This window comes from Pagrus pagrus (genome assembly GCF_965226575.1).
Source record: "Pagrus pagrus genome assembly, chromosome: 8".
Classification (NCBI taxonomy): domain Eukaryota; kingdom Metazoa; phylum Chordata; class Actinopteri; order Spariformes; family Sparidae; genus Pagrus; species Pagrus pagrus.
The window spans coordinates 21,802,784-21,829,550 of NC_140192.1; the positions used below are offsets into that span (position 1 = coordinate 21,802,784).

A 26,767-nucleotide genomic window follows, 5' to 3' on the forward strand; every position below is an offset into this window, starting at 1 on the left:
GTCAATGTTTTTTTGTTTTTTTTCACTATACAGACATGACCGATAACAAAGATGCCTTGCATTTAATGCAATGTACTGTAGGAAATCAATCTGAGAGTTAATGGTGTGCTATAGAAATTATTTTGCGACACACTAAAACCACCACCATGAAAACAATGAGCTTTCCACATGTATAAATATTTGCCTACTGTTGTTGTCCCATAGCAAGCTGCCTTATGAAGTGACTCCAGAGCAGGCCATGTCACATGAGGAAGTACGCAACAGGCTGGAGGCATCCAGTCTGGCACTTCGGTCTGCTACAGATAAGGTGTTGAACTCCATTGTGTCCTCACTGGATAATATTCCGTAAGTTTTAGGATCTGTTTAGTGTCCGTGTCTACTTATCTTTTCTGTTCTCCGTGACCGTTATTCTGGTCAGCATGAAATTCTGTCTAGAGTATTTTTTTTTGCTCTTTTAAAACAAAATAATATCAGGACAATAAATAAGGATTTGCCTTTGATGTTTGAAACAAGTTGTCCAAAACTTCTGTCTTACTGTGTTGCACAAAATAACAAAAAAACACATTACAGTTTTACGGTGTACAATACATTTCATTACAAGACAATGTGAGAGGTGTTGATTTAACTCTTGAGGCCATACTTGGGGTGGTTGTTCAGCTGTCCCTGTTATTTTTTGTCTACCTCCTGCATTCTGCCGCAGCATTGTTTCAACAGGAAATTCCTTAAGTCAAGAAAGCAAAATGCTTTGCATGTGCAACTGTTACTTTAATATGCTTATGTGGTGAAAGTATTTAGAAGGATTAAAAAGACATTTTGTTATTTATTTATTACCTAGCATCTTTCTCCTTTGTGTTGAAATATTTAGATTTCCTCTTTCATCACTTTCTTTACCCGTTTCTCTATTTTTCTTATCTCCAAATTGAGTTTTCTCTCCTCTATTTTTAGTAGTTAGTTTAGTGTTCGACAGTATAGTGACAGCAGCGTGACTAAAATAGGTCTAGACAAGATATGATCACATGCTTTGGCATGTTATTAGCCACTCATTGTGGTTGGTAAGGCTTTAGCTGCATGTTGGGACATAGTCATTACTAGACAATCATTGCTTTGGAGCAAGCAGTCATCTGGTCAGTTGCTCAAGCACAAAAACAGAGCTTTGCTTTGTGCTACATTAGCCACACCCAGTAACCCAGTGCTGTGATTGGGACATAAACACGCAACTCATGACTTCTTTAATTTAAAACAATCACAAAAACAACACTCATTTGTTTTTGAATGCTAAAGACTGTATGTACCACTAGAGGGTGCTAATTTTTAATATGCTCATAGCCCATTGCCACTTGCAGTAATTAATGTGTAAAGTATCAGTGCTTCCCGTACTGTAAATCCTCTTTGTTTTTTTCCCCTGGCATGTGCTTGCGATATCATTTGTCATATACTATGTGAATCCATGTTGTTTTGTGTTTGATGTCCATCAATGATTTTTGTTTTGCATGTAGTTATGGCATGAGATACATAGCAAAAGTTCTGAAGAACAGCCTCCATGAAAAGTTTCCAGATGCCTCAGAGGATGAGCTGATGAAGGTATAAGCCCTGCATGAATAATATGTGTTTGCACTTTTCCATTCTGCTCACACAGCTTTCTCTGCATGCTTTATTATTTTAAACATGCAGGTTGTAATGATGCATTGTCTCTCTTCTTCTCTATGACAGATCGTAGGAAACCTGCTGTACTACCGCTACATGAACCCAGCCATCGTGGCCCCTGATGGCTTCGACATCATCGACATGTCGGCTGGAGGGCAGCTTCACTTAGACCAGCGTCGTAACCTGGGATCTGTGGCAAAGATGCTGCAGCATGCTGCTGCTAATAAGCTGTTTGAGGGCGAGAATGCACATATGACGCCAATGAACAAATACATATCTCAGACGTATGAGAAGTTTAGGTAAGAATGAAGGAATACATTTTAGAATGGAAAATATGCTATTTATCTGTTAAAAATGTTCTTTGATTTGTTAAAACATTTTTTAGCACAGGGCAGTACTGAGTATAGATAAGTCGTGATGACATCCTAATTACATACAGTATGCTTTTGGATTGTGTTACAAACAACATAATGAAGGGGAAAACACATGAGGTAAAGCAGTTGGCTGTTGCGCTCTGTTTTTCCTTCCAATAACAACTTGTGTGAAAAAACTAAAGTAACCCCTGTAGATAAACATGTTTCACTTGGAAGGTCAGGTTAAGCTGACATGGTGGAAGAAGAGTTACTCCTGGTAAAAAAGGAAGCTGTTATGGGCTGTTTAAGCAATTGGGAGTCCTGCTTACTAAAATCAGGCAAACTCCAGATGGACCTGTACAACCTCACAAATAGGAAGTGCAGTTATCTGTCCTGTTTTGCCAGAGTTTTTTGACTCATCATTACTGGAAATTCACATGAAGCCGTAGTACATTTTCAGGAAACAAGTTGGTGATTGATTTAAACCTAATTCAAAAGGTCATAGGCACAATAAAGATAATTCAGCATTTTTTATTTTTTTATTTTTTAGATTTATATTTATTGGGATGAGCAACATATGTATGTGAGTAAAAAAAGAAAAAGAGTACTTTCTACAGAAAGAGAAATAGTTGTTCCTCCATTATTATAGATAATTCAGCAATTTTGACTAAACAGTGTCTCTCTGTCTGTATTTTGCATTGAAAGGTTAATTATTACTAACTACTGATATTCTTCCTCTTCCAGGGCATTTTTTCAGGCAGCATGTGATGTCCCTGAACCTGAGGAGAAGTTTAATATTGATGAATACTCAGACATGGTTACTCTCAGCAAGCCTATCATCTACATCTCAATAGAGGAGATCATCAATACCCACTCGGTAAACCCAAGCACAGTCTATTAACAATCTAATATTGTTAAGACCAGATTTAAACTCACCCCAGGATGTCACATTTAAGTTTTCCTTAAAATGTCAGTCCATGACAACATGCAGTGTCACAAAGTGCATACAGTGCATAATGCACCATCAATCATCAGTTGCAGACCAACTGAAAAGTAGTTTCAAACTAGATTTGACTTGTTTTTCCAACACCCTGTTGATCTGAAGTTCCCTCATAAATCCCACCACTTGTGGATTTATGTTGCCCCCTATTACAAGGATGTGTCATCATCTCTTATCACACCCACTTGCTTTCATTTTGTCATCATCCTATTTCCGTTATATTTCTAGACCACTTCCTTGGAAATGGGGTAGTAGTGATGACATGAGTAGGTGAAAACTATCTGTCCTTGGTCAGTTTTACTTCACGCTTATTCATGCAGGGACAACATGGCGATGATATGCATGTTGGTTTGAGCAGATGTTCTCTCAGCCTTCATTTTTATGTTGAGATAATTTTAGCATTTCCTGTCTGTCTGCTTGACATGAGGAAAGCACAAAAGCATGGATTACACTGGGCCATGATTAATTTATCTTTTATATTTCTTTATTGTATTATCTGTTGGCCTTAAGTCAGTGGGTTGTGTGCTGTGAACATAGTAGGCTTATATACATTAAGGTGATGTTTTTCAAATTTAGCAAGAGCAAAACTCAAGCACCTGTGACTTGTTATTCTGTTATGTTGTTTCTCTGTATGGATGGATTTAATAAGGTTCATTCACATGTCACAATGTTTTTCAGCGACTTGTCTGTATAAAAAGCTTAAATATTTACTGTGTAACTAATCACATCTCCATTCTTCAGCTGCTTTTGGAACATCTGGAGGCCATCTCCCCTGACCACAATGACTTGCTGCACGAGCTGCTGCAGGACCTGGGAGATGTCCCTGATGTCGAGGCATTTCTCGGTACTGTCAGACAAACTTAAATTTATATAAATAACATGTAAACCATAAGTTGGCTTTAGTTTCGTTTATCATTTTATACACTGTGCTGCTTTATTTCAGGTGAAGGAGCAGTTGACCCAAATGACCCCAACAGAGAGAGTGCTCTGAGCCAGCAGGCCAAGGCGGAGATCTCTCTCACCCTAACCAGCAAGTTTGAGCTACTGGAAGGAGATGACAAAGACGTAAAGACTCTAATGACAAAGTAGGTTTATTTATAGAGGATGCTGAGACAAACTGATTCATTCAAGGCTATCAAGATTGTCCAATATCACAATTTGTTGCAATCATCGGCATTCTTGGAGTATGAGAATTTATGAATAATCACAATTCAGGCATTGGGCCATGTGGCTACAGTCCTGACTTTGATGTATATTTAAAAGCATAACACTGAATCACACTGAGTCAAAGGTACTCAACATAAAGCTTGGGATTGCTCTGGGTGCCGTGTGATGCACCATACTTAACCCTTCTTGACACAGTGTGTGTTTCTTTGTGGCTATCACTTGGTAGCATGTCTTTGTTGCCTTTCCTGCTCTTCTATCATTTCCTGTCCTAAAAGGAAGAGGGTTGGTGGTCAGGGTTATCTTGCCAATAAACATGTTTCCGTCTGGATCAGTTTCCTTTCAAGAGACTGCATCAGAGAGTTGCTCTCTTAGTTTTCGGCATATACTGTACAATTTTCAAGTATTCAGATTAATATGAATGCAGGATTTCTTTGAGTTTATACTGTATGTGCCATGTGTCATCTAAATGTTGTCATAATTCCCTTGTGTGCTCAGGCCATGTAGAGATGACTTTGACAAACGGTTGTAGGAATACAGTATGCAACAATTATATAATGGCACTGTTGAGTCCAAGCCTGCACCAAAAACAAATCAAATATCATGCTCATCACATAGCTACCCATTAAATTGTGTGTGTTTGTGTGTGTTTATGTGACAGGACCAAAAAGCTTATAGTTGATGTGATTCGGATTCAACCTGGAGAGACTCTGCCTGAAATTCTTGAGACTCCAGCTACTGCCCCACAGGTGAAATTTTCTTCTACTTTATTCTATATATCCTTACCCATACAATCCATGGTCATTGTTATTCTTTGCATATATATGCATCGAAATGTTTAGTTTAGAGCTCTAACAGTTTTTTGCACTTCTTTTATGGCTTGGCTCCTAAAGGAGTCAGAGCATACTAAGGTTGTAGAGCGCCGGGCAGTCCAGGATGCTCAGACACCAGACGGTCTGAAGAGCAGCCCAGCTGTACTAGAGGACAGCCAGCTGCCTCTTGAGCAGAAGAAGAGGAAGATCCAGAGGAACCTCCGTAACCTGGAGCAGGCTGGCCTTGTCAGTACGAGTAACAAATACCAGGACATCATCAATGACATATCAAAGGTACACAAGCCACTCTTCATTCACACAGGAATATGCATGCCTCCAAAGCTAACTTTTAAATGTATCTTTAGGTCTGTTCAGCTTCTGAATTTGTAAAGTAAACCTGTAATTGACAGGACATTCGCTACCAAAGACGCTACAGACAGAGGAGAAAGGCAGAGCTTGTGAAGCTCCAGCAGACACTGACAGCACTCAACTCTAAAACAGCTTTCTACCAGGACCAGATGAACTATTATGACACTTACATCAAGACCTGTCTGGATAACCTCAACCGGAAGTGAGTTGTACCTTTACTTCATATACCTCAAGTGAAATAAAGAGTTTATAAATTATTTCCTCTCACTTTGTGTAAATGATAATCTATTATTTGTGTATCCAGGAATTCACGCAGATCTATAAAACTGGACAGCAAAGGAGACGATAAGGGCAGTAAGAAGTGGAAGCCACAGTCTCTGAAGTACACTGCAGCAAAGCTGCATGAGAAAGGAGTCATCCTGGAGATAGAAGGACTTCAGACAAACCAGTGAGTTGAGCTGTGTGCCTCTTACACAGATATCAAAAAGGGCTGTTTATTTGATGTCACTCGTTACCACCCGTGAGATATAGGACCTGTAGTGAGGTTCATATTGTTAGGCCATGACATGCAGCAAAATTTAGATTGTAGTATACATGGTCAAATCTGTCCCCTAGTCGATCAACCGACCAACCCACTCACTAACCTAACTATCATTTCGAATAAGTGTGAATCACCTTTCAACATTGCTGAAAGAAAAAAAAGACCAAAAAATAAATTAAATACTAATTCATCAGTAGAACCTGTTTGGTTTAATAAACGTCAAACTACTAATGGTCTACTAATTGTAGAATGCAGCATTTAAAGCACTTATTAGTGCTTTAAATGACTATTGTTACGGTAGTTGTATCCTACTTTAGAATACTAGACTTGACTTGAAAAAAAATAAAATAAAATATTATTAGGTGTATTTTTCAGTGAGACATCTGTCTTCATACCCTGCCTCATCCACTATTTCCAGAACCATTACCTTGCTCTTTATTGTGTCTCTGAATAAAAGCAATAAACTAAGCAAATTTAAACTGATTTGAATGACAGTTCTCCAAGTACTGTGGAAATGCTGACAACTGTCATTTAGTTCTTGTCTGTGTTTGCTTTGACTAAATACCAAAAGATTATTATCGTGTTTTCGTGTTATATGCTGAGTTGTTACTTTTCTGTCTCTTTTCTTTCAGGTTCAAAAATGTCATGTTTGACATTTCACCCACTGAGGAAGTTGGGGATTTTGAGGTGAAGGCCAAGTTTATGGGAGTTGAGATGGAAAAAGTCCAGCTTCATTTCCAGGTAAATGGTCACAAGTGCATCCACATTTCCTGAAATGAGAGTTGCTCAATTGTGAATGTGAAACCTTGATGACAGATGGTTAAATCTTCTGTTCCCCTCATTAGACTACTTGCAGGAAATATTATGGAAACAAAGGATTTTTTGTGATGAATTATTTACAGTTTCTTTACAGTAAGATCTGTACAGAATAGACCAGTCTGTAAAGTCAAGGTTTTTGTTATTACTATGTTGTGTGCAAACCTTCCAAACCTTATCCTTGTGAATGAAAAGTTCTTTTTTGCATCTATTTTTATTTTGTGCCCAGGACCTCCTTCAGCTGCAGTATGAAGGCGTGGCCGTCATGAAGATGTTTGACAAAGCCAAAGTGAATGTCAATCTACTCATCTTCCTCCTGAACAAAAAATTCTATGGAAAATGAGAATGTAAAGAACCAAAGAGGAGAGATCAAAACAAGAGAGGAGGGTGAAACAGACTGTGCCTTCTGACAGTACTGAGTTAATTACACAAAATTAATTTAACCTGAGATGGTGCACAACAGTGTTTTCTTTCATCTGGTTATAATTTGATGGATCACACAAAAATGAAATGTCAGCGTCCAACTAAATGTAACCGTTGTGTATTTTTCCTTGTGGTGATTGTAAATGTAATGTATTTTTAAGAATGAATTGTAACTGTATACTTGTTTTGTATGTAAAAGATTCTAGGAAGCACACTCTTATTGTTACCTTGTACGCTGAACCAACTTTGAGAGTTTGATGAAATCGTTAGATGAAGAAGTACTGTGTTAGTTAGAAAACTGAGCAGTGGAACAAGTTTCCAGCTGGCCTGCATGACCAGTGCCTTTTAATTAAAGTGTTTAAAGAAACATTTTAATTAATGAAACATTAAAACATTTTTAAAGCTAAAACCAATGTATTTTTAATATGTATTGTCAGTATATATGTGATTTCTAATGTTTGAACAATGTGCATAATAAATTACACATGTCTGCAATAATGGTTTTTCTAATCTGTCTTTCATATTATGTTATTTTATTTTATCTGTCCTTTAACATATTTAGTATGAACAGCTGCTTTATCAGTCGTCAACCTGAAACTAACATGAGGGAAAATATTTTTGTCTGCAGATGAAGCTCACGTATTATTTGTCTGTAATAGGGAGGAGGTGTTGTGCAGTGAGGCAGAGGCGGAGTATCCACACTGGACAGTAATAACATGTTTGATACTGGCAGAAAAACACTTCAGTACCTCTTCTGCCAAACAGATCCTTTCAACACTCTTGTAGGTGTAAAACATTTGGAGGATTTACAGCAAAGCCATGGTTCACCTGTCAGTCGGGTTGTTGGTGTTGTTTTCTCTCCACAGCTCGGCACTCAACTCCCAAAATGGTAAGTTGCCTTCTTAACCATTAACTTTGTGTAAAACTTTGCCTCTCTAAAAGAATTAATAAGAGATTATTGTGTAATTTTATAGCATATGTCTATACTTTGTACAGGCTACTCCAATGGCTTTTATAAATGCAAGATGGGATAACTTGTACTATATTTTTACCCCCTTATTAAAAATAGTCAGTAATCAGTGAATAATTTGTACTTCTGTCAAGGTCTGGTTGGCAACATGCTGCAGGTCATGGACATAACTAGAAAATAACTCATTTAACACAATACATTTACTGAAGTAGGCGATCATATCTAAGCACAATTCAAAAGTAGGCCTACTTGTATTTTATTTGTGTTTTTATTTTGTTGTATGCACCTTAATAAACCTACTCCACTACATCGATTTGAGAGTTATAGATATGAATTGGGCTACTTTGCAGGTTAAGATTTCACCAACAAAAACATGATTGTAGCCTAATTTAAAGTTTAATTTTTTGCTAAACTAAGCAGCAATACATAAAGTTGTTCAAATCAGCTCCCCATGGACACAACATTTAAATTCAGCTTAGATGTGAACATTTCAGTAATAATGGAATAAAAAATTAAGTAAGGTAATCTAAGTGGCCAATTCTACATAAAGAGTAGGGTAATTTTATATTTGAGTAGATGTTGCTGATAATACCTCACTTGAGTAATAGTGGTGGGAAGGCTTTTACTTGTATTACAATTATCCAAATGCTTCATCCAGAACCACTGGTCAAGGAAAATATGATGGGGTCACTAATTAAAATTTAAAAAATCCCCTGAGCCAACTAATCTATTTGCTGCCTGGGAATCTTAATGAGCTCAAAGCTTAAAATACAATAAATATAATATATGAATTTGTGTAGCATCGTATTCTTGTAAAATGTCATAGAATATTTTATAGACAGGTTGTCCAAATTGCAAGAACAAAACGCTGAAAAATTCATTTACATTTTCAAATTCTGATGTATTCTTCTGTTTTTCTGTGTCTCTTCAAAGGCTCATCCATCCTCCCACGGACTTTCTCTGGTCACTTTGTGATGGTGACTGATGAGCCTGTAGACTATGTCGACTTGTCTGTATTAGACAGTTTTAAAGATGACGGGGGGTCTGGCTCAGTGGCAGAACAGGAGCCGGTGAAAAGACACAGCCAGCACGGCCATCACGGCCAACACCACCATCCCAAGAAGCACTATCATGTCTCAAAGGAGGCTAAAGCTTTTCTCCAGGGTTGCCTGTCAACAAGTTTTGTCCCGACTGTTTACACCCTTGTCTTCATCATCAGCGTGCCCCTCAACCTTGCTGCCATGCTGATGTTTGTGCATCGCATCCGTCCGAGAAAACCAGCTGTGATCTACATGCTGAACCTGGCCTGCGCTGACCTGCTGTTCGGCCTGTTCCTTCCCTTCAAGATTGCCTACCACTACAATGGCAACAACTGGATCTATGGCTCCTTCATGTGCAGGGTTGTCACAGCAGCTATCTACTGCAACATGTATTGCTCTGTCCTGCTCATTATGTGTATCAGCATTGACCGTTTCCTGGCTGTGGTTTACCCAATGAACTCTCTGACATGGCGTAGCCCTCAAACAGCTTCAGTTGTGTGTGCTGCCATGTGGCTGTTAGCCCTGGGAGGAGTATCTCCTCTCCTGATCTCTAGGCAAACCCTCCATTTGTCAGACCTGGGCATCACCACCTGCCACGATGTGCAGGATGCAGAACACCTACAAGCTTACTATCTTTACTTCTTCCCAGTCTACTCCTGTCTGTTCTTCTTCATCCCTCTTGTCTTCACTGTCGTCTGTTACGTACGAATTATTCAGGCTCTGGCTGCAGCCAATGTGGAGAACCGCTCCAAGAAGACTCGAGCCGTAGTGATGGCCGTGGTCGTGCTGGTGGTGTTTGTGGTCTGCTTCACCCCCACCAACATCATCCTCATGGTTCACTATGTTCAGCTGTCCCACAAGTCCAGTGACAGTTCCTACCAGGCATACCTGCTCTCCATGTGTGTAGGCAGCCTTAGCTGCTGTCTGGATCCAGTCCTCTATTACTTTGGCTCCTCTCAGTGCCAGAAGCAGGTGGCAGCGCTGCTCAGATGCAGGCAACTGGCACAAGCAGAGAGCAGCTCAGGAACCCAAAGTACAAGAACCAGCGGGCGGACAGACAGCACCAGGTCATGCAAGATGGAGAGTGTTCAAAGTGGCCAGGGGAGCCATTACAGCAGACTGGAGGCTTAACTACATGGACATGAGGAGACTGTCTATGAGACACTCGCGTGTGTGCGTGCACAGACACACACACATACACACCCATTATGATACATCAGAGTTAGAGTGTGTTTAAATCCTTATTAAGAAAATGCTTGGGTTGCACAAAAGAGTGTCTCCATTGGCTGATAGAGCTGGACTTATTTGCACTTAAATTAGCACTTAAATTAGCTTATTCGATAATGTTTTACATTTAAGAAAACAATTATATTTTTGTTATGTTGTAATCATGAAATATGTCCACCAGGTAAGAAGTGTGTGATATCTTGAATTCATTTCACAGCCATTTAACATTCGTTCGCTGTCTTCCTTTTCAGATTTTTGTTTCATATTCTTGTTTTCAGTAAATCAAAAGACTTCAACAGTTTATAAGAATAATAAAGTTTTAATGTGAAAAACATTACATGTGATGTAGTAACTTCATTATTGTAAGAAAAAAAATGGCAGTTTTGACACCACACTTTTCATTATAAAATTCTGTATCATCTGTTATAGGTTTTTATAGGTAAAGATGTAAAATCATTAATCACTTAATGCCCTGGCATTCATGAAGCCAAAATGCATTTGTGTGTAAATAGTAAAGTTTCTGCTAGATTATTAAAAATTCAATCAGGTCAAAACTACTAAATTATACATATTTTTGCTTAATGTTGCTGTATCTCTCCTTATTTTTTTATTGCTGCTCACTCTGTACTCTCTTTGTCGTCGGGGCACAGCTCTGAAACACAGGAAAACATAAAAAAGATCAACTGGAAGAGAAGAACAAAAGAGGGCAAATATTCCCCCGAGCATCATGGAGAATATTGGCTCCATTTCCTGGCCATGTGCATTGTACTGCTGCATTAAGACATGAAGTATAATCATATTTAAATGCTGCGTTTCACAATACAATATCTCCCCCTTGTGGCAACATGTGTAAGTCATAGTGTCCAGTGAAGACTTGTCTTTGTTTCGAGCTGCAGTCTTGACAGATTACTAAATAGTTACTGACCTGTTTGGCCGTCATAGCTATGGAAGTTCTCTGGGAAGTTCAGACACCCAACTTGTTTCTTGAATATCTCAACATCTTTGTCATCTACTTTTCCCGTCCTTGCTGAAAGAGAAGGGACATTTTAAAAATAAATTACTACATTTGAAACTCCAAGTCAACTGTGTTAAATCTGCTGAGGACAGAACTTACTGAACTGCAGGATGTATCTACCAGTGATGTCCCCATTTCGAAATGTGTCTGTCCACAGCAGGCAGTCAGAGCAAGTCTGTAGAATATGTCCTTTGTGGTCTGACAGGTTTTCTTTAAAAGCAGACATAGTGACTGTTTATTCTGCAATATCATTAACGCGGAGGTCTGTTGTTGTGGATATACTAGGCTGTTATACATGCTGTTAAAACTTACTGCGAAATGTGGTGGCAATTCCTGAGACTGTTGCATTTACCTCGCCTGAGATGCAGCGATTACTGAGGAACAATAATACATTTTGATTTCACAAGCTGAGAATTTAACACAGTACACCTGTTTTTAATTACAGAGCTATATACTCTATTTAAAGATGATTCTGAACATATTTATTTGACTAAATCATTGAACTTACAAGCAGCGATCTCCCCAACGTAGTGTCACAATTTGGCTGTCAGATGTGGGAGATAAGTCTATCCAGGAGCTTTTTAGAGACTCCATTGCCTTGTGGTACTGCTTGGGGTCACCAGCTCCCATCACATACACCCATTTTCCAAAAACCTTCACATGAAAAAAAAATCAAGATTCTTGATTCTATATTAAAAGTAATATCTAAATGTATTTTTTAATAACAGACAGAAAAAGGATCACAAGCACAACTTACCAGCTTGGGGTCCTCTGGTATAAAAGGTTTGACCAGGTCCTTACAGTCAGGTGCAGTTGCAGCACTGAATGAAGTGAGAGCCAACAGAAAAACAACAACAGGCAGAGCCATGGTTCAGACAGAGGGGTGAGGATGAGATGGAAGAGGGAGAGACAGCAGCACTGCAGAGGATGTTGCTGAAGCTTCAACAGAAAAACGTCTAACGCTGATTCATTGTCCTTCTCAGGTTTCAAACTGAAAAAAAGGTGTTGTGCAAGTGCTAATATGGAGGAGGAGGAGGGGGGTTTCTACATGCTCTGCTACACCAGTGTAGGTTTTTTAATGACCATGCAGAACCATGCAGATTTCTTGTGCTCACCATTGAATGGCCAGCTCAACAATCCTTTTGCCAATTCTGCTGCCCCTGAATGAACTTAGGCAGTGTGCCATGACTTGTCTGGGACAGTTGAGACATTTAAAAAAGGACCTCATTCTTAAGTAGAACGAAGGTTGTTTCCCCGCGGGACTGTGTGGACTCCTTGTGGAGACAGTTTAAAGGTTTGACATCTTCTTTCTACCCCCGACAGTGATGTTACCCAGCAACCGTCTTTGTTGAAGTTTCTGGGAACAGCAGTGCATTTGAGAAGAGCTCTAGTTGGTTGAATGAAGCGTATAATTTTGACATATGGGTCAGCAGATTGTCTGGCATCTTCTGTTGTATTTGAAAAGGGATAAAGAAACGCTGGTGCTCAGAAGCCAAACACTTTTCTGGAAAAAGGGTAGAAATAAATGACTCGCACACAGTACAGAGGGAGACTGAAAGCTGTTTTTTATTCACCTCAAACAACCTGTTGAAAACAGTTCACACACTCAACTATTTACAGATTGTTATATCGATCTAAAGGAGGCATTCAAGTGGATTTTTTAGCCATTACTGTACCTGCCAGAAAATGCCACGAGCTATTCAGAGTTCACCATTCCTAAACTAAATCATGAAAGTTCAACTAAGAAGAAGACATACCGTAAAACGGCTACACATGACTGACCACTTATCTAATATGAGACCAGCAGACCAAACAAAAGTGATTTCACAGCACAACATTATATCAGTGCACGTGCAGATCGCATTACAACACTATTGAGTACATGTTAAGCTGGATATGTTGTGGGTGTGTGCAGGCTGTTCACAGGGCTATGACTCCTCTGTGCTCTGCTTTACTTTGCAGAGGGCTCAGTATCAGCTTGGTCATTGTCTGTGTTTTCTGCGGGAGGTGCAGCAGTTACCCTGTCATCTGGACACAGATCTGAAATAAGAAAGAAATGATCAGCAAAAAATGTGCACAAAAAGAATACACTATTATAACTGAGAATATACGGAGCTGAAATGCAGCTGACCTGAGCCTCCAAAGTGGTACTCTGGGAGGAATTTAAGACACTCAGCCTGTTTCTTGAAGGTCTCTAACTCAGATGGCTCCAGAGCACCGGTCCGTGCTTTAAAAGAGCAGTCAGACAATAATTAAACAAGGAGGTGAGGTGGGGAGAAAAATAAGAAACCAGGGTAGGGACAAAAAACGTTTTATTTTTTACTAAATCAGTGATAAAGGAAGGAAACAAAGCCTTACTGAAGAGGAAAAGGTAACGTCCCTTTGACTTGCCGTCAGGGAGGAGGGTGGTGTCTTCGGACAGGAGGCAGTCGGCGCAGGTGTCATAGTACTTCCCATCATGGTATGACGTGTGACCATTGATGATAACTGTGAAACGTAAGGAAAAAAATGCTTCGAAGTGAATAATAATGCTATGATATAAGATATGAGATCTTTTTAAAATTGAATAATACATAGAAAATATTCAGATAGGCCTGCTGAATTTTAGAGCCTTGTGTGACTGTTCTCTGATGAAATCCACCTACACCTTTGTAACTGGCTTTGGCTGCATGCATCACCCACTCAACATTACACACAGAAGAGAGAAGATTAGAAAGAGAGATTGTTATAGGGTATAAACATAAAAAAAGTAATATTTCGAGATACATACAAGTGGTGTGAGTGGTCATTCCTGAGATGGTGGCATTGGCTAAACCCTGAAGGCATTTATCTTCCCCTCTGCAATGAGAAAGAAGGAAAAAGGAATAACAATCCACATCAACAACTGTAAACTGTGAGCTCCAGACAACTTCAGTATGCGAGAGACAGTGGAAAATAACAATATAACATAATATGACTGATCATTTGCAGTTAGCAGTGTCCTTACAGGCGGTCGGCCCAGTAGACGGTGATGACTCCGCTGTCTGAGGAAGCCGACAGTTCCACCCAGGAGCTGTTTACTGCCACCAGGTCGCTCTTTAGACCAGGCTGGTCAAATGACCCCACATGGAGTATCCACTTCCCATAGATCTGCCACAAACACAGAGGCAAACCAACCACACTGCTCACTCACATGACTGGTTATATTATATTAAGACAGCATGTAACATGTTAATCCAATAGAAAAGAATAGTCTGTGGTGGAGGAAAACAATGCTTCAAAGAAATATAGGTATATAGAGATATCACCAGAACAGCTTCATGGACCTTGTAGGGAGATGGTTTTATTAATTACTTAGTATTGGTTTAGTAAAATGGGACTCAATATTGCCTTGTTATCTGCTAAAACCAGCAATTTAATTACAAAAAATGAATATTTCTACAAGACATCTGAAGTTCTTTGCTGAGGGCACATAATATCACAATTGTTTTTCTGTTAAGAGATTACATGATGCACACTTGGCCTGGTAGGATGCATTCATGTAACAGGAAATTGGATGTGCTTGAGCTTTGCTAATGTAAACTGAGAAGAATATAAAATAGACCATTAAAGCTTAACAAATGAACTTGTGCTGCAATTTGTTCTGAAGAGTTATACAATTAATGTCTCCATAAACACCTTGTCAAACACATTTGTTTCATTTTTAACAGCACTAGTTATTTGTAATCACATTGTTGCACATTTTAATATAAGTAAATTTAACACCAAAACAAAACCCAGCTATTAAAGTTATATTAACACACAGCTCCGTGCATCAGAGCCTCCTCACATACATCCAGCTCATATCAAATGATCACTGATACTCACGGGGCTGTGGCTGTCCAGTATCCGAGGTTTAACCAGCTCTTTACAGTCCAGTTCAGATGCAGCACCCAGGGAGGTGAGAGCCAGCAGAGCAACAACCAGCTGTGCAGCCATGGCTCGAGACAGCAGGCAGCCAGAGAGAGCAACACTAATGTCAGGGATCCTGCCAGCTAGAGCCTCCTCAAAGGAGCCAGGGGAGGTGTTGTGTAACAGTGGGCTGGGCCACACACACAAGATGGCCACTTGCTTGAGATGTCAAGCTGCCTAGCTTTTTGTTCCCTCTGGGAGGGTGCAAGCTTACATAACATGTATTTCATCATTTTTTTCTTTGAGGGAGGTGTGCTATGGTTAGAAAAGATGAGCAGTGCAACTCTTAATGTGACAACTTTAACTTTCATCTTATTGCAACAACCTCATGAACGTGAACTGCCAGAAAAACATTTAATGACTGACAACTATTACCCTCTGTTGTTAATCAGTGATGTTTCAACAACGCAACCTTACATCATCTTACTGTACGAACCCCAGTCTATGGATGCATGCCCACCCCTTCTGTCACAAAGTCATCCAAGTATTTGGGCCTAGCCTCAGTATGCACTGGACAAGGCTCCTGCTCAGGGACTGCTGTTGGCAGTTCCCTGTCTTCTACAGGTGAAGCCTGGGGAATCTGGAGCCACTGTCCACTGCAGTGTCTTTCCATGCAGCAGACAGAGGATGAGATCCAGCAATATCACTTGTGTCCTTGGGGGTGCAGTCACTTGAGATGGCTGGCATGCTAATGCGAGCCATCTGAGAGCTGGAATAAAGCTAACAGTCAACCTTCAAGCCATCTCATTCTTACCCAGTCCTTAGTGGCAATCGCATTTGGCTTGGCACAACGACACTTGCCTTGGCTTTCATTTTCTATTGTTGATGTGGCGCCCACTGCTGGCTGTAGTTAAAGTAGTCAAAGCTTGTTAGCCCTAGCCCAGAATTAGTGATGGAGTGTTGTGAGCCTGGTAGTTCAGGAATGTTTGGTGCATGTTACTTGTGACTGTGCAACCCTGTGCCACATGTGCCTTTCTGGTTGAGGCACTCTTCCCCCCATTTGCCTGGGGGTTGTAAAATGCTTTCGACCAGGTGGGATGAGAAATCTTTTGTGAGGTATTGTCATCCATTATCTGCTGTTATTGTGTTTGGAATGCTCTGTTTAGCAAAGCGGGCCTCCAGGGTGTCCACAATCACGCTGGTTGTGACTGAGCCCACTAGCATATCTTCGGGCCATCAGAGTGAAAGACGACCAGTTCCTCTGTGGAGCTCCCTGCAAATGAGTAGCTGCGGGTGTTCCCAGGTACCTAAACCACTGGTTGTGGCAAGCGCCACAATCACTAAAAGGGGCCTCTATGTTATTACCTGGCAGACACACCAAGCTTGGACACCTCTGTTTGATGTGTATGATGTCCAGGTGGCCCTCATGCTCCATCAAGAGGTCTACAGAGAGAGTTGGAGAGCACTCTGCAAAGGCCACAGGACATGTATGTGTTGTTTCAGAACAACCCCTCCCTGGACCTGTAGTAGAGTGTGATTTCCTAAGGTACCTTAGCCCAAGAACAGGGTCTTATGCTACGGTTTTGGAGTTACTGGAGGGACCAGGAGCCTGTTCTACTCCACACTGTACTTAGGATTGCGTGAAAGCGGCACCTGTGGCTATGACAGAGGCATTTTGCGTTAGCCAGAGCAAAATGGGTGAGGGTAGGTAGAGAGGTGAGCTGAGTATTCAGGAGAAACACCACCACTGTGTACTCAGGTGTTCAAACCTAGGGCTGCTCTTTCTTCAAAAGATGGCGCAGGGGTGCAGTTGTGGCTGACTACTGTGAAAGGAGGGGGAGGTAGTATGATGTCATGCCCAGGAAGGAGGTAATGTGGACTATGGTAGTCTGTGGATTGTTTCTTTGTCTGAATGACGTGTGGAGATGCCCTCAGCCGAGAGATGGAAAGCTGCAAATACACACTTCTCACCGTTGAATATGATGTGGTGTTTGATCAGCGCCTCCCACACCGTGTGGTGCATCATACGTAGGCCTCAAGGGTAGGGCCATGGACCATTATGTCCAGGAGACTGACCACTTTTTGGTGCACTGTCTCTCCTGATAATTCGTGCCTGTAAAACTGCAGCCATCTCAGTAAAGCACTCTGTGGCGTAGAGAAGTGTCCTGCCAGCATGTTAATGGCCTTGTTGTCCCTCCCTGCCCAGGCAGTGTTTCAGGATAGCCATTTTCCTTGCATCGCTTATAACTTGCTCGGGTTATATATGTTTCAAATTATTTTATTCATCTATTCAATGGCAACCGGTAGAGCAAAGAAGGGAGAGGGGGGGTGCAAGGTAAGATTCAGCCATCCTTATCGCCAAATGTCTTGGTTAAAAAAGATGAGCTGTACAACTCTTAATGTAACGACATCGGTGACTTTTCACTTTCATGGTATCGCAACAACCTTGTACACGTGACCTGCCAGAAAGCAATTTTATGGCCGACAACTATTAACCTGCGTCGTAAAAAACGGTCGTATTTCTACAACGCAATCTTACATCATGTGACTGTGCGAAGCCCCAGCCCATAGATATAACAAAGGGGCTATTCTCTTTTCACATCCAGGCAGCGATGGCTTGTGTCCCATTTATCCCGTTACATAACAGCCAGCTGGCAGAGTCTGAATAGACCCCTGCATCTTTCAATATGTGTACAACCCCTGCACAGTCACACACACACACACACACACACACACACACACACACACACACACACACACACACACAGAGCAGTCAAAAAGAAAAGACACACACACACACACACACACACACACACACACACACACACACACACGCAGAAACATCTTCTCTTCTGTCTTTTTCTCTTATTTCTTAACAATTGCACAGGTTTCAAAACATTGAAAATATTTCAATGAACTCCTTTTGTTTAATGATTCATTAAAAACACACAAGATGGCCACTTGCTTTGTACCGAGTAGCGTAACTGTTTGTTTCCTCTGGGAAGGTGCAAGCTTACATAACATGTACCTTCAATTTTTCGAGGGAAACAGTTCAGAGATTGTGGTTGTTCTGTTTTTGTTTTGTTCTTTTGCAGAGTGGATAAATCATCAATTGTAATACATCACATACACACACATGCGATGTGTTAGTCCCAGTATGACAACAGACTATGGGCTTCATGTGAAATACAAGGGCCAATCAGGGACTTGTCACTTGTCTAATGGTATGCTCGGTCAACACACTAGGTTGTTTGCAAAGTGCCCTGGGTAGTAGATCACTGACAGTGTTTCAGGGCCCCATATCACAAAGGTTTGGTCTGTAAAAGAGGCACAGTTTTGTCCAGCAAAGTGGATGAATCGGTTTTATGTTTTCTTAGTTTGTATTTTTGCTATTTTTTGGCTGATACTTTACAGCAGATGATAAATAAAGATCTGCTTTCAATCTTGATAGATATATAGTGAGGGAAAGTTATGTAACTCACATGAAACAGTTTATATGCCATCCTGTAATAGTGTGTCTCTGTGTGTGTAAGTTTTATTCTTTAATTATGTGCCCTGACATTAGTGTGAGACCGTGTTAACACAAAAAAAACATTCATTACAACGTTTTATCTTTAATAATCTTGCAGATCATTTAGCCATCTCGAGCAACATGGAGATATTACAGTTTTCAGTTTGTTAATGTTTTGGATACAGGATGCTTAAACATGAACCTGGTGAAATTAAGTGAGAGCAAGTAGAAAGAAGTTTAGAAGCGACCATCCTTCTTTTTTTTCAAAGGGACATCACTACACAGTCAGTGCAAAACAGCTTCTAAAAGGGCTGCGCTCCAGCAGAAGTTTCTCACAGCCTTGGATAAATATTGCTCTACATTCTTCAAGCCCCCCCTCGGCGAGTAGACATCATGAAAAGACTAGTGTTGAGGTAGGAGGAGAGTATGCGTGAAGTCAGCTGGAGTATATCCATCTCGTTAATCGCAGTCTAGTCATAGAAGCTCTCACTTTGTTGCAGCCTGTTTTAAACTTTTTTTTTTTTTTTTTTTTACAGAAATCACTGGAAGTTACTTAGAAGTGTCAGCAATATATACCAAGATTTCTATTACTTTTTATTATCTTTTTATTTGCATAAAACAAAGAGGCATTTAACTGGTATCCTTCATGATTCATGAGTCTGTCAGTAAAGGTGAAATCAGTGTATTCGGTTGACTTTAATACAGCATTCTATTGAAAGTTTCAAATGTGGCATGATGACTAAATTCAGCAGGTAAGTAGCTCTTTGTTTTTACAAGGCAGAGAGACAAACTTTTGTAAAACCCACCCTGCTCAATGAAAAAATGTGATCTTCTCAAATCTATCAAGACATCTGTGATACACACAAGCATACTTGATTATAACTTCAGGTCTCAGGATCGATTTGAGGTGCAGGTGACAACAGTCCCATTTTCTCTATTGTTCTTCCTCTTTTGCATCTGGGGCTTCAGGACACAGGTCTGAAACGGATGCAGCAAATCAAGTCACACATACTTTCTTCCTGTTGTGTTTGTAGTGGTGAAGACAGAGAGAGAGCGCAGCATCTTACCTGTGGTTTCTCCAAAGTGGAAATCGTCTGGGAAGTTGAGGCACGCAGCCTGTTTCTTAAACTCTTCCAGATAAGAGGCATCCAATGTCCCAGTCTTTGCTGGAAGGCAGGGAGGGGGAGGGAAAAGTCAATGTTATCTCAGCTAACTCATCAAAACATCTTTAAAATAGATTATTAAAACTGTCTGGGTGCTAAAATTCAGATGTGGGTTTCACAGGTTTTTTTTATTTTTATTTATTTATTTATAATTTTTTTACAGAAAAGCTGTGAACTCACTGAAGAGGTAGAGGTTTCTGCTTTTTCTAGTTTGTCCGTTTTTGTCCTGCGACACAACGTTGTCTGTCCAGAGTATGCAGTCAGGGCAGGACACCAGGTGCTTCCCGACATGCTCATGGGTGGTGGAGTTGAAGTAAACTATTATATATAAACAAGATCAATATATTATTATTCACTAGAAATTCTAGTAATTGTGGGTTAAAGCACACATAATAATATGTATCACAGTTTCCTTACATGTCACAGTGGTGGAGTTTCCTGTCATGGTGGAATTAGTGCTTCCATAAACACATTTTCCATTTGTTCTAAGGAGAAGTGAACATAATACGCACAGAAACCACATTAAGTCTCACCAGTTATCTTAAACACTGGTTATGTTAAAGGTATCAACATTTAAAAGATCAATAGTTACAGTTTGTCTCCCCAGTGTAGGGTCAGATCATCACTGTCTGGTATGGCTGTGAGTTTAATCCAGGAGCCGTTGACCATTTTAAGTTCCTCCAAGGCCTCTTTATTGTCTGATGTTCCGGCAGCGTATATCCATTTTCCAGGAAGCTAGACACAGATGTGCAGAATAAAAAAAAAAAAAATCATATTTCCACTCTTGAGGAGGTCTTGAAGCACGAATGTACAACCCTCTATGTTTTGGATTGCCTTTGAAATCTATTTTAGAGCAGTGAAGCTATAATGCACTGAGAAAATATGTTAATAGTCCAACCTTCAGATTGCTTATAATTAACATTACTAATGACAGTTTATTAAAGCACCATGTATTATTTTTCTGTAGACTCTCTTTACATAGTGAATCAATCACAGTAAACATTTGGTTACCTGAATATTCCCTTGTTGTTGTGTTCATGTGCTTTTGGGAAACTAAATTTGACATTTAATAATGTCAAAGCTGCCTGCTAAAACGTCTTTAAAGCAACAACACTCCCAAACTTTTACATTTGCTTTTTCCTCATCAGTTTGATTTTTTGGAAAATGTAGCTTGTAGCTCTCAAACCCCAGATGCTGTGGCTTCATGAACACATCAACAGAATGGAAACCATTTTGCCTTAAATTGTATTACTCAACAATAAATGTCAGGTTAGGTTTAATCCTGCAAAACCCTGAATGTGGATGCTGAGGACAACTTACCTTGCTTCGATCCTCCAGAGATTTATTCAGCTCCTCACAGTTTGGATCAGCTGCAGCAGTCAGAGAGGAGAGAGCCAGCAAAGCTAAACAAAATTTAACAGACATGACTAGCAGTAAATGGCACACAACTGGATACCACAGGAAGAACAGGACAGCTCTGCTCCTGCAGGAAGGCCACCGTGAGGATGATCAGAGGGGAAGTTACATAAATATGGGAGTGAGAGAGAGAGAGAGAGAGAGAGAGAGAGAGAGGGAGAGAGTTCAGGGGGTTGAATAGGGACATCGCAGGTGGGCGGACTACAGTATGTTTGTGTTTGTGAAATGGTGGGTTTGTGTAATAAATGCTTCAAATGCATCTTTGCAGAGTCCAAAGAGTCCATGTGCAGAGGTACATTTGGCACTGCTGTAAGAGACACAATATTTGAAGATGACTCCTCTATTTGCCTTGTTAGTGAAGAAGACAAGGATAAATATTTCACACATGGTATCGTGTTGCATGTGTTTGTTTGTTGCTGCATCATAGTGTAATAGAAGAGAAATACTGTGGTCTTCTTTGTGCTTCTGTCAAAGGTTCCCTCCTATTGTTTTATGTTGTTGAGCAGGATGAATTATTCCTTCTGTGGGTGAGATCAGTCACACTTTTTCTCTGTGTTGTGTGTTTGACGACAGAAAGAGAGAGAGATAGATGCCTGGTGTGTCCATATGTAAAATAGTCTACATGTGTGTTGATGTTAATAGTCTTGCACGGGGAGTAAATAAATGCTACAGTGCTGATTAGATCACATTAAAACTTTCTGAATTATTACTTTTGAACTCTGAATCTTAAGAGTCTACTGCTGGTCACAATAATGTGGCATCTAAATTATAAATACAGAACAATGCGCTCCTATTTCACTGTGAGTGGACCTCTAGTAAATCTTCCACAGTCTTATACTGGATTACAGCCGCAGTGTAAATCAATTTGTGAAAAGGCTGTTACCGCACTGATTCCCCTAACTACCGTGGTTTGCGCCCCAACAACAAAAAATGAGCCAACAAAACTTGGGGCAACATGTGCTGGACTCCAGGAAGGTCGTGTCTTCCCGGAAAGACCGTGTATTTTACTTAAAGGAATAGTAGGAAGATTTGGTTAATACCCTTCTCACATTCTGGTGGAGAGACATGAGATGATATTACACTAAGTTTATTGTAAATACAATACTACTTGTGGGTCCAGTATGTGTACTGCATTTGTGTAGTTTCTATTTTATTTTTTATACTTTCAATCATTTATTTTCTTTATGTTTACTTATCTGTACTTATTTTCTGTTATTTGTGCTGCTGTAACACCCCAGTTTTCACCCCAGAGGATTATTTTATCTTGTAGCCAGCAGCCGGTTATCTTACAGGCCTACACAAGGGCAACAACCTGGCTCAGTCCAGAGGTAACAGAATTTGGCCGTCTCTAGAGATAATGAACATATTGTGTCTTGTTGATCTCATTCAAAAACTGAAATGTAAAAGCAACAATTTGCCATTTTATGGGAGATTTGTGCAGGCTAAGCTAAGCCAACCAGCCACTGGCTTCAGTTTTATATAAAATGGAAAGATATGAGAGTGGTATCAATTAGCACATCCAACTCTCAGCCGGAAGCAAATTGAGTGATTTTTCCAAAATGTATAACTATTCCTTTAATGCTTATTCACTTTTATCACCCTATTTATCCACACATACTTTGTTGAAAGTCAGACTCTCTCGTGCAGGAACGCCCAGTTCTTGATCACAAGTTCATACTTGCTCAGGGTCAACGACACCCTCATTGGTGGTAATGAGAGAGGGACCTTACTTTACCCAACCAGATTAATCAGGATAAACCTAGATAGATCAGTTTCCCTTTAACTACCCACATTTATCTGGCTGATCCCAGGAATATCCCGGCAACCTTCTGGTCACAAGCCCATCTCTCTACACCAACGCTCCCAAAGTTCTGTCACAGAATGGGTGGCAGCCATGAGAGACCATGCCAGTAATCCTGGAATTACGCTCAGTTGCAAAAACAGGCTTTGGCATGATCACAGTCCCTCTTTGTTCTTAAATGTTGTCACATTTGAGACACTGCTGTGCTTCACAATACAAGGAGCAGACTGAACCACAGCACATAACTTCGAGAGACTTAACTCATGATTCGATTGTCAAAAAAACCCTGAAGTGACAGCGTCCACACACACACACAGTCCTCACAAATGAACACAGCTGACACTTCGACTAAGGGAAGAGAAGCTTTATACTAGCATATTCAAAACCCATGAAATACTTCTCTGTGTATTTACAAAAACATAATACAAGAATAAAAAAGAGAAATGAACACATCACAAATGGAGTCCCACATATTTCCACAAAACAGAAAAAACATGATCCAATTTACAAATTCATCTTCTTGTACTCCCACTTATGGCTTCAATCTAACACAAAAACAAAATAAAATATCTCTGTTCAGTTGTGATGGTGCATCATCAGTCCATCCCTCCCTTTTGCAATAATTCTCTCCAGATTTTTTTCTTTAAATAATAATAATAATAATAATAATAATAATAATAATAATAATATCAAATACACATACAAGACAGAGGAGCTACATTTGTGAGCTGTACACTTTGCAGTAAGGGAGGGGAAAGGAGAATGTTCACAGGCATATCAACCTTTTGTACATGATGATAGTACATCTTGGGCAGTGAAAAAAGTCAAAAACATTGATTAAAAACAAGCTTATTTTAGCTTTCTGTACCAACCAACCTTTCACATCACACTGAGATCACAGTTTATCCGGGTGACAATAAAGAATGAGTGACCAAAGTGACTTCATAAGCTTGTGTTTTGCAGTTGACCATCCATCTTTGATTTCTCTCTCTGTTCGGGTATGAAGAGCTAGGATTTAAGGGAGGCCACAAAACTGACCTATCAGATGACATGTACAGGTTCAGTGACCCCTCTTATGATCTGACACATCGTTTGCTCACCCCATATTGAACTTTGCTCCGTTTTTTGCAGTCAACAGAATGTAAAATCCTCCAAAATAAAGGAAACTTGGTACTTTACCTCTCATGTTGGGAAGTCTTACAGTTTGATTCACAGCAAAGGTTTATCACTGATTACAGTAAGATGCATCACTCAATTATGAAGAAAACTTTTAGTCTCTGCTTTCTACATTAACCTCTGAGCAAAAATCTTCTGCCCGGCGCCATCTTTACTGCTTTCTTCAGTGAAATTACAGTTAGCAGTGTGATCTGACATGATTTAAAGTGAGACTGTGTAACTTTTGGAAGAAGAGACAACACCTTTTCCTCTGTCTGGTACGACCAGTAGCTTCTGATTGCTAAATGTTACCTTATGTCAGCAAACTTCAGCTAGATATCAGTCCACAATGGAGCCACTAAGTATGATCTGACATATGATCTGCTATGGTTTGGCATTTACCATCATCCTTCAATTTCTACTTGCGGCAAACAATAGCTACAGCTTAACAAAAGTTACATAGTCTCGCTTTAAGCCTCGAACATTTATCTTGTTTTTTGTCAATAACCATTCAATAAGACTTCAAATTCAAAATACAGGCCACTATTTCAAGATGTGCTGAAGCCTTTCAGATAATCACGACTAAAGCTGCTGTAAGCTTTGTCATCGTTTTAGCTAACTTCCTGTCAGCAATCCTCTCCCTCCGCTCTACGCCACACCACTTTCAGGACTAATTTATTTTTTCAAGCCAGTTCTCTTTGTGTAAGCCATCACTGGGAGCGCTGGATCTGGCAGCTTACACTGTACCACCATTGCCGGTAAACAGGAAAATCCTGCTCTCTGCGTGTTCACGAGCAGACTGGTCCGCCTCTTTATAGAGTTCTCTGACCTGATTGGATAAAGTGGGCAGGGATACAAGAAAATGTATTTTCTCCTTTACTGCATGAGCGAGGGGAGAAGAGACATGGGTTACTGACCATACAACAATGATCACTATTGGAATACAGAGCTATTTAACACTTATTTTCATAGGAAAATAACACTTACAGCAGCTTTAAAGTCTGAAAAAAGTGGCTTTGATCTGAACTTCATTTGCCTCATCAGAACTTGCAAACACAATACATGTGGGGCAGAGGGAAAGATCTTACATTTTTCCACATTTGTGGCTGAGTTTGGGGAGGAAAATTAAAAAAACTCAAATCTTTAGACCCATAGTATAGTACATAAAACACAATGTTGGTGGAAAATATTTCAAATTACTACAAATGTCTGCACAAGCTTAAGGCTTAGTGAGATGTCACTCCAATTCTCTTCCAGTAATGGACAAAGTAATTTGCCAAGTAAAGACAAAAGATGTTCAATGTGACAACCCGTTACATTAAATGTCTTCATCAATCAAAAAGTGTCTATATGTCTTATAGTCCTTGAAAATTTAAACTTTAGGATAAATAGGATTCTGGCCTTTTGTTTTGGGGCATAAACTTTGTGGGCATGATATGATGCAAAAGGCAGACACATCTGTCTGTGACTGGAGTGTGTGCACAGTCCCATACACACTGTATGCAAATATACAAAGAGTTCGACTCCAGGATGTTTCAGTTTGGTTGCTTTGTACAGTCTCGTAGTTGCAGAAGAAGAACTGATGAATGTAGCAGAGTCACGACTTAGAACGGGAGAAGAAACAGGAGAGAAGAGACATGGACAGAAACAATGGAGGGGGTTGGGTTGGGGTTGGGGGTCGTAAAAGGACGGACCCTGGGGCAACTGTCCTGACTTGGCAGGTGGTGGCGGAGAAAGAGTCAATGGCAAGATGACATCACATCCTGTCTCTCTGCTTTTCACCGATCCACATCAGCTTACTGAGCGAATGAGCGAATGTGCTTCCAGAGCCTTCACACGCTCATCGTCATGTTTGGAGAATACTGCAGAGGTAAGATGGAGAGAAAGATGAGTGTGAGTGAAAAGGAGGTTCTCAATCAGGCTGCAAGTTGGTTCTTATTTAGGGCTGGTTCATTCACCAGTGCTCAGACTGGACCCAGAGTAGAACAACAGTAGTACCCCAAGTCTGCACTGAGGCAAATATTTATACTACGAGGTCAAATACCTCCAGATACCAAGGGGCAGGAGTCCATTTCATACATATCCAAATCAGTACAATCAATATAAAGCTACAGCTAGCAGCTGCTCAGCCTAGCTTGGCCTTGGCTTAAAATAGGGCTGGGCGATACGTGACATATATCACAGTATTTTGAAATTCTCCTGTAAAACACTTCATAAATGTCAAAAGTGCACCTGGCCAACAAACAGTCCAGCACTTAACCCTCCATAAAGCTACAGCTTGTTGTTATAAAGTATGATCTAACATGTTATCTAGTAGACTTAAGAGGTGCTCGTAAGTGGACCGTTTTACTTTGGAATGAGCCAGGCTACCTCTTGTTCCTAGAACATTATAATAATGGTTGTTCCGGGATCATCATTTCTAGTTACGGGAACGCGACAAAGTCCCCATTTTGAGTAAGACATTGTTGGTTAATGGA

At 40.2% G+C, this 26,767-nt stretch overlaps 6 protein-coding genes across 6 annotated transcripts in view; 2 read left to right on the forward strand and 4 right to left on the reverse strand.

Annotated features, from left to right (window-relative positions):
* The window catches only part of iqgap2 (IQ motif containing GTPase activating protein 2), a 33,856-nt gene extending 26,236 nt beyond the window's left edge, over positions 1 to 7,620 (forward strand). The window contains exons 27-38 of the mRNA XM_084360392.1: positions 205 to 345; positions 1,497 to 1,581; positions 1,711 to 1,943; positions 2,742 to 2,874; positions 3,739 to 3,841; positions 3,941 to 4,082; positions 4,823 to 4,910; positions 5,055 to 5,267; positions 5,384 to 5,544; positions 5,647 to 5,790; positions 6,516 to 6,624; positions 6,929 to 7,620. Of these exons, the coding sequence (XP_084216518.1) occupies positions 205 to 345; positions 1,497 to 1,581; positions 1,711 to 1,943; positions 2,742 to 2,874; positions 3,739 to 3,841; positions 3,941 to 4,082; positions 4,823 to 4,910; positions 5,055 to 5,267; positions 5,384 to 5,544; positions 5,647 to 5,790; positions 6,516 to 6,624; positions 6,929 to 7,042 (1,666 nt within the window). The 3' untranslated portion in view covers positions 7,043 to 7,620. The remainder of the gene's footprint in view (positions 1 to 204; positions 346 to 1,496; positions 1,582 to 1,710; positions 1,944 to 2,741; positions 2,875 to 3,738; positions 3,842 to 3,940; positions 4,083 to 4,822; positions 4,911 to 5,054; positions 5,268 to 5,383; positions 5,545 to 5,646; positions 5,791 to 6,515; positions 6,625 to 6,928) is intronic.
* A 273-nt stretch (positions 7,621 to 7,893) lies between these two features.
* Positions 7,894 to 10,659, forward strand: f2r (coagulation factor II (thrombin) receptor). The gene is made up of 2 exons (XM_084359517.1): positions 7,894 to 8,011; positions 9,026 to 10,659. The coding sequence occupies exons 1-2, from the start codon at positions 7,942 to 7,944 to the stop codon at positions 10,261 to 10,263; spliced, it is 1,308 nt and encodes a 435-aa protein (XP_084215643.1). The 5' UTR covers positions 7,894 to 7,941; the 3' UTR covers positions 10,264 to 10,659.
* Positions 10,659 to 12,373, reverse strand: LOC311261124 (uncharacterized protein). The gene is made up of 6 exons (XM_084359518.1): positions 12,132 to 12,373; positions 11,883 to 12,028; positions 11,687 to 11,748; positions 11,474 to 11,584; positions 11,285 to 11,386; positions 10,659 to 11,011 (listed from the first exon to the last, which is right to left on the reverse strand). Exons 1-6 carry the CDS (start codon positions 12,240 to 12,242, stop codon positions 10,977 to 10,979), a joined length of 567 nt encoding a protein of 188 aa, XP_084215644.1. The 5' UTR covers positions 12,243 to 12,373; the 3' UTR covers positions 10,659 to 10,976.
* Positions 12,374 to 12,918: 545 nt separating this feature from the next.
* LOC311261084 (saxitoxin and tetrodotoxin-binding protein 1-like) lies at positions 12,919 to 15,403 on the reverse strand. The gene is made up of 6 exons (XM_084359476.1): positions 15,221 to 15,403; positions 14,361 to 14,503; positions 14,145 to 14,212; positions 13,733 to 13,861; positions 13,506 to 13,601; positions 12,919 to 13,414 (listed from the first exon to the last, which is right to left on the reverse strand). The coding sequence occupies exons 1-6, from the start codon at positions 15,329 to 15,331 to the stop codon at positions 13,326 to 13,328; spliced, it is 636 nt and encodes a 211-aa protein (XP_084215602.1). The 5' UTR covers positions 15,332 to 15,403; the 3' UTR covers positions 12,919 to 13,325.
* Positions 15,404 to 18,842: 3,439 nt separating this feature from the next.
* On the reverse strand, positions 18,843 to 21,425 carry LOC311261512 (uncharacterized protein). Its single transcript, XM_084360213.1, has 6 exons — positions 21,239 to 21,425; positions 20,511 to 20,653; positions 20,336 to 20,403; positions 20,099 to 20,236; positions 19,823 to 19,921; positions 18,843 to 19,733 (listed from the first exon to the last, which is right to left on the reverse strand). The coding sequence occupies exons 1-6, from the start codon at positions 21,341 to 21,343 to the stop codon at positions 19,690 to 19,692; spliced, it is 597 nt and encodes a 198-aa protein (XP_084216339.1). The 5' UTR covers positions 21,344 to 21,425; the 3' UTR covers positions 18,843 to 19,689.
* A 2,059-nt stretch (positions 21,426 to 23,484) lies between these two features.
* Positions 23,485 to 26,767, reverse strand: part of ssbp2a (single stranded DNA binding protein 2a) — a 58,672-nt gene continuing 55,389 nt past the window's right edge. Inside the window, exon 17 of the mRNA XM_084360398.1 lies at positions 23,485 to 26,152. Coding sequence (XP_084216524.1) covers positions 26,123 to 26,152 — 30 coding nt within the window. The 3' untranslated portion in view covers positions 23,485 to 26,122. The remainder of the gene's footprint in view (positions 26,153 to 26,767) is intronic.

Coding starts and splice junctions, on each gene's coding strand:
- f2r (XM_084359517.1), top strand. CDS start 7,942: ATGGTTCACCTGTCAGTCGGGTTGTTGGTGTTGTTTTCTCTCCACAGC. Junction 8,012..9,025: donor GGCACTCAACTCCCAAAATG/GTAAGTTGCCTT, acceptor GTCTCTTCAAAG/GCTCATCCATCCTCCCACGG.
- LOC311261124 (XM_084359518.1), bottom strand. CDS start 12,242: ATGGCTCTGCCTGTTGTTGTTTTTCTGTTGGCTCTCACTTCATTCAGT. Junction 11,387..11,473: donor TAGATACATCCTGCAGTTCA/GTAAGTTCTGTC, acceptor CTTCTCTTTCAG/CAAGGACGGGAAAAGTAGAT. Junction 11,012..11,284: donor TAGCTATGACGGCCAAACAG/GTCAGTAACTAT, acceptor CCTGTGTTTCAG/AGCTGTGCCCCGACGACAAA.
- LOC311261084 (XM_084359476.1), bottom strand. CDS start 15,331: ATGGCTGCACAGCTGGTTGTTGCTCTGCTGGCTCTCACCTCCCTGGGT. Junction 14,213..14,360: donor GTCTACTGGGCCGACCGCCT/GTAAGGACACTG, acceptor TTCTCATTGCAG/AGGGGAAGATAAATGCCTTC. Junction 13,862..14,144: donor AATGACCACTCACACCACTT/GTATGTATCTCG, acceptor TACGTTTCACAG/TTATCATCAATGGTCACACG.
- LOC311261512 (XM_084360213.1), bottom strand. CDS start 21,343: ATGTCTGTTAAATTTTGTTTAGCTTTGCTGGCTCTCTCCTCTCTGACT. Junction 20,654..21,238: donor CTCTGGAGGATCGAAGCAAG/GTAAGTTGTCCT, acceptor ATCTGTGTCTAG/CTTCCTGGAAAATGGATATA. Junction 19,922..20,098: donor CAGAAACCTCTACCTCTTCA/GTGAGTTCACAG, acceptor CCTGCCTTCCAG/CAAAGACTGGGACATTGGAT.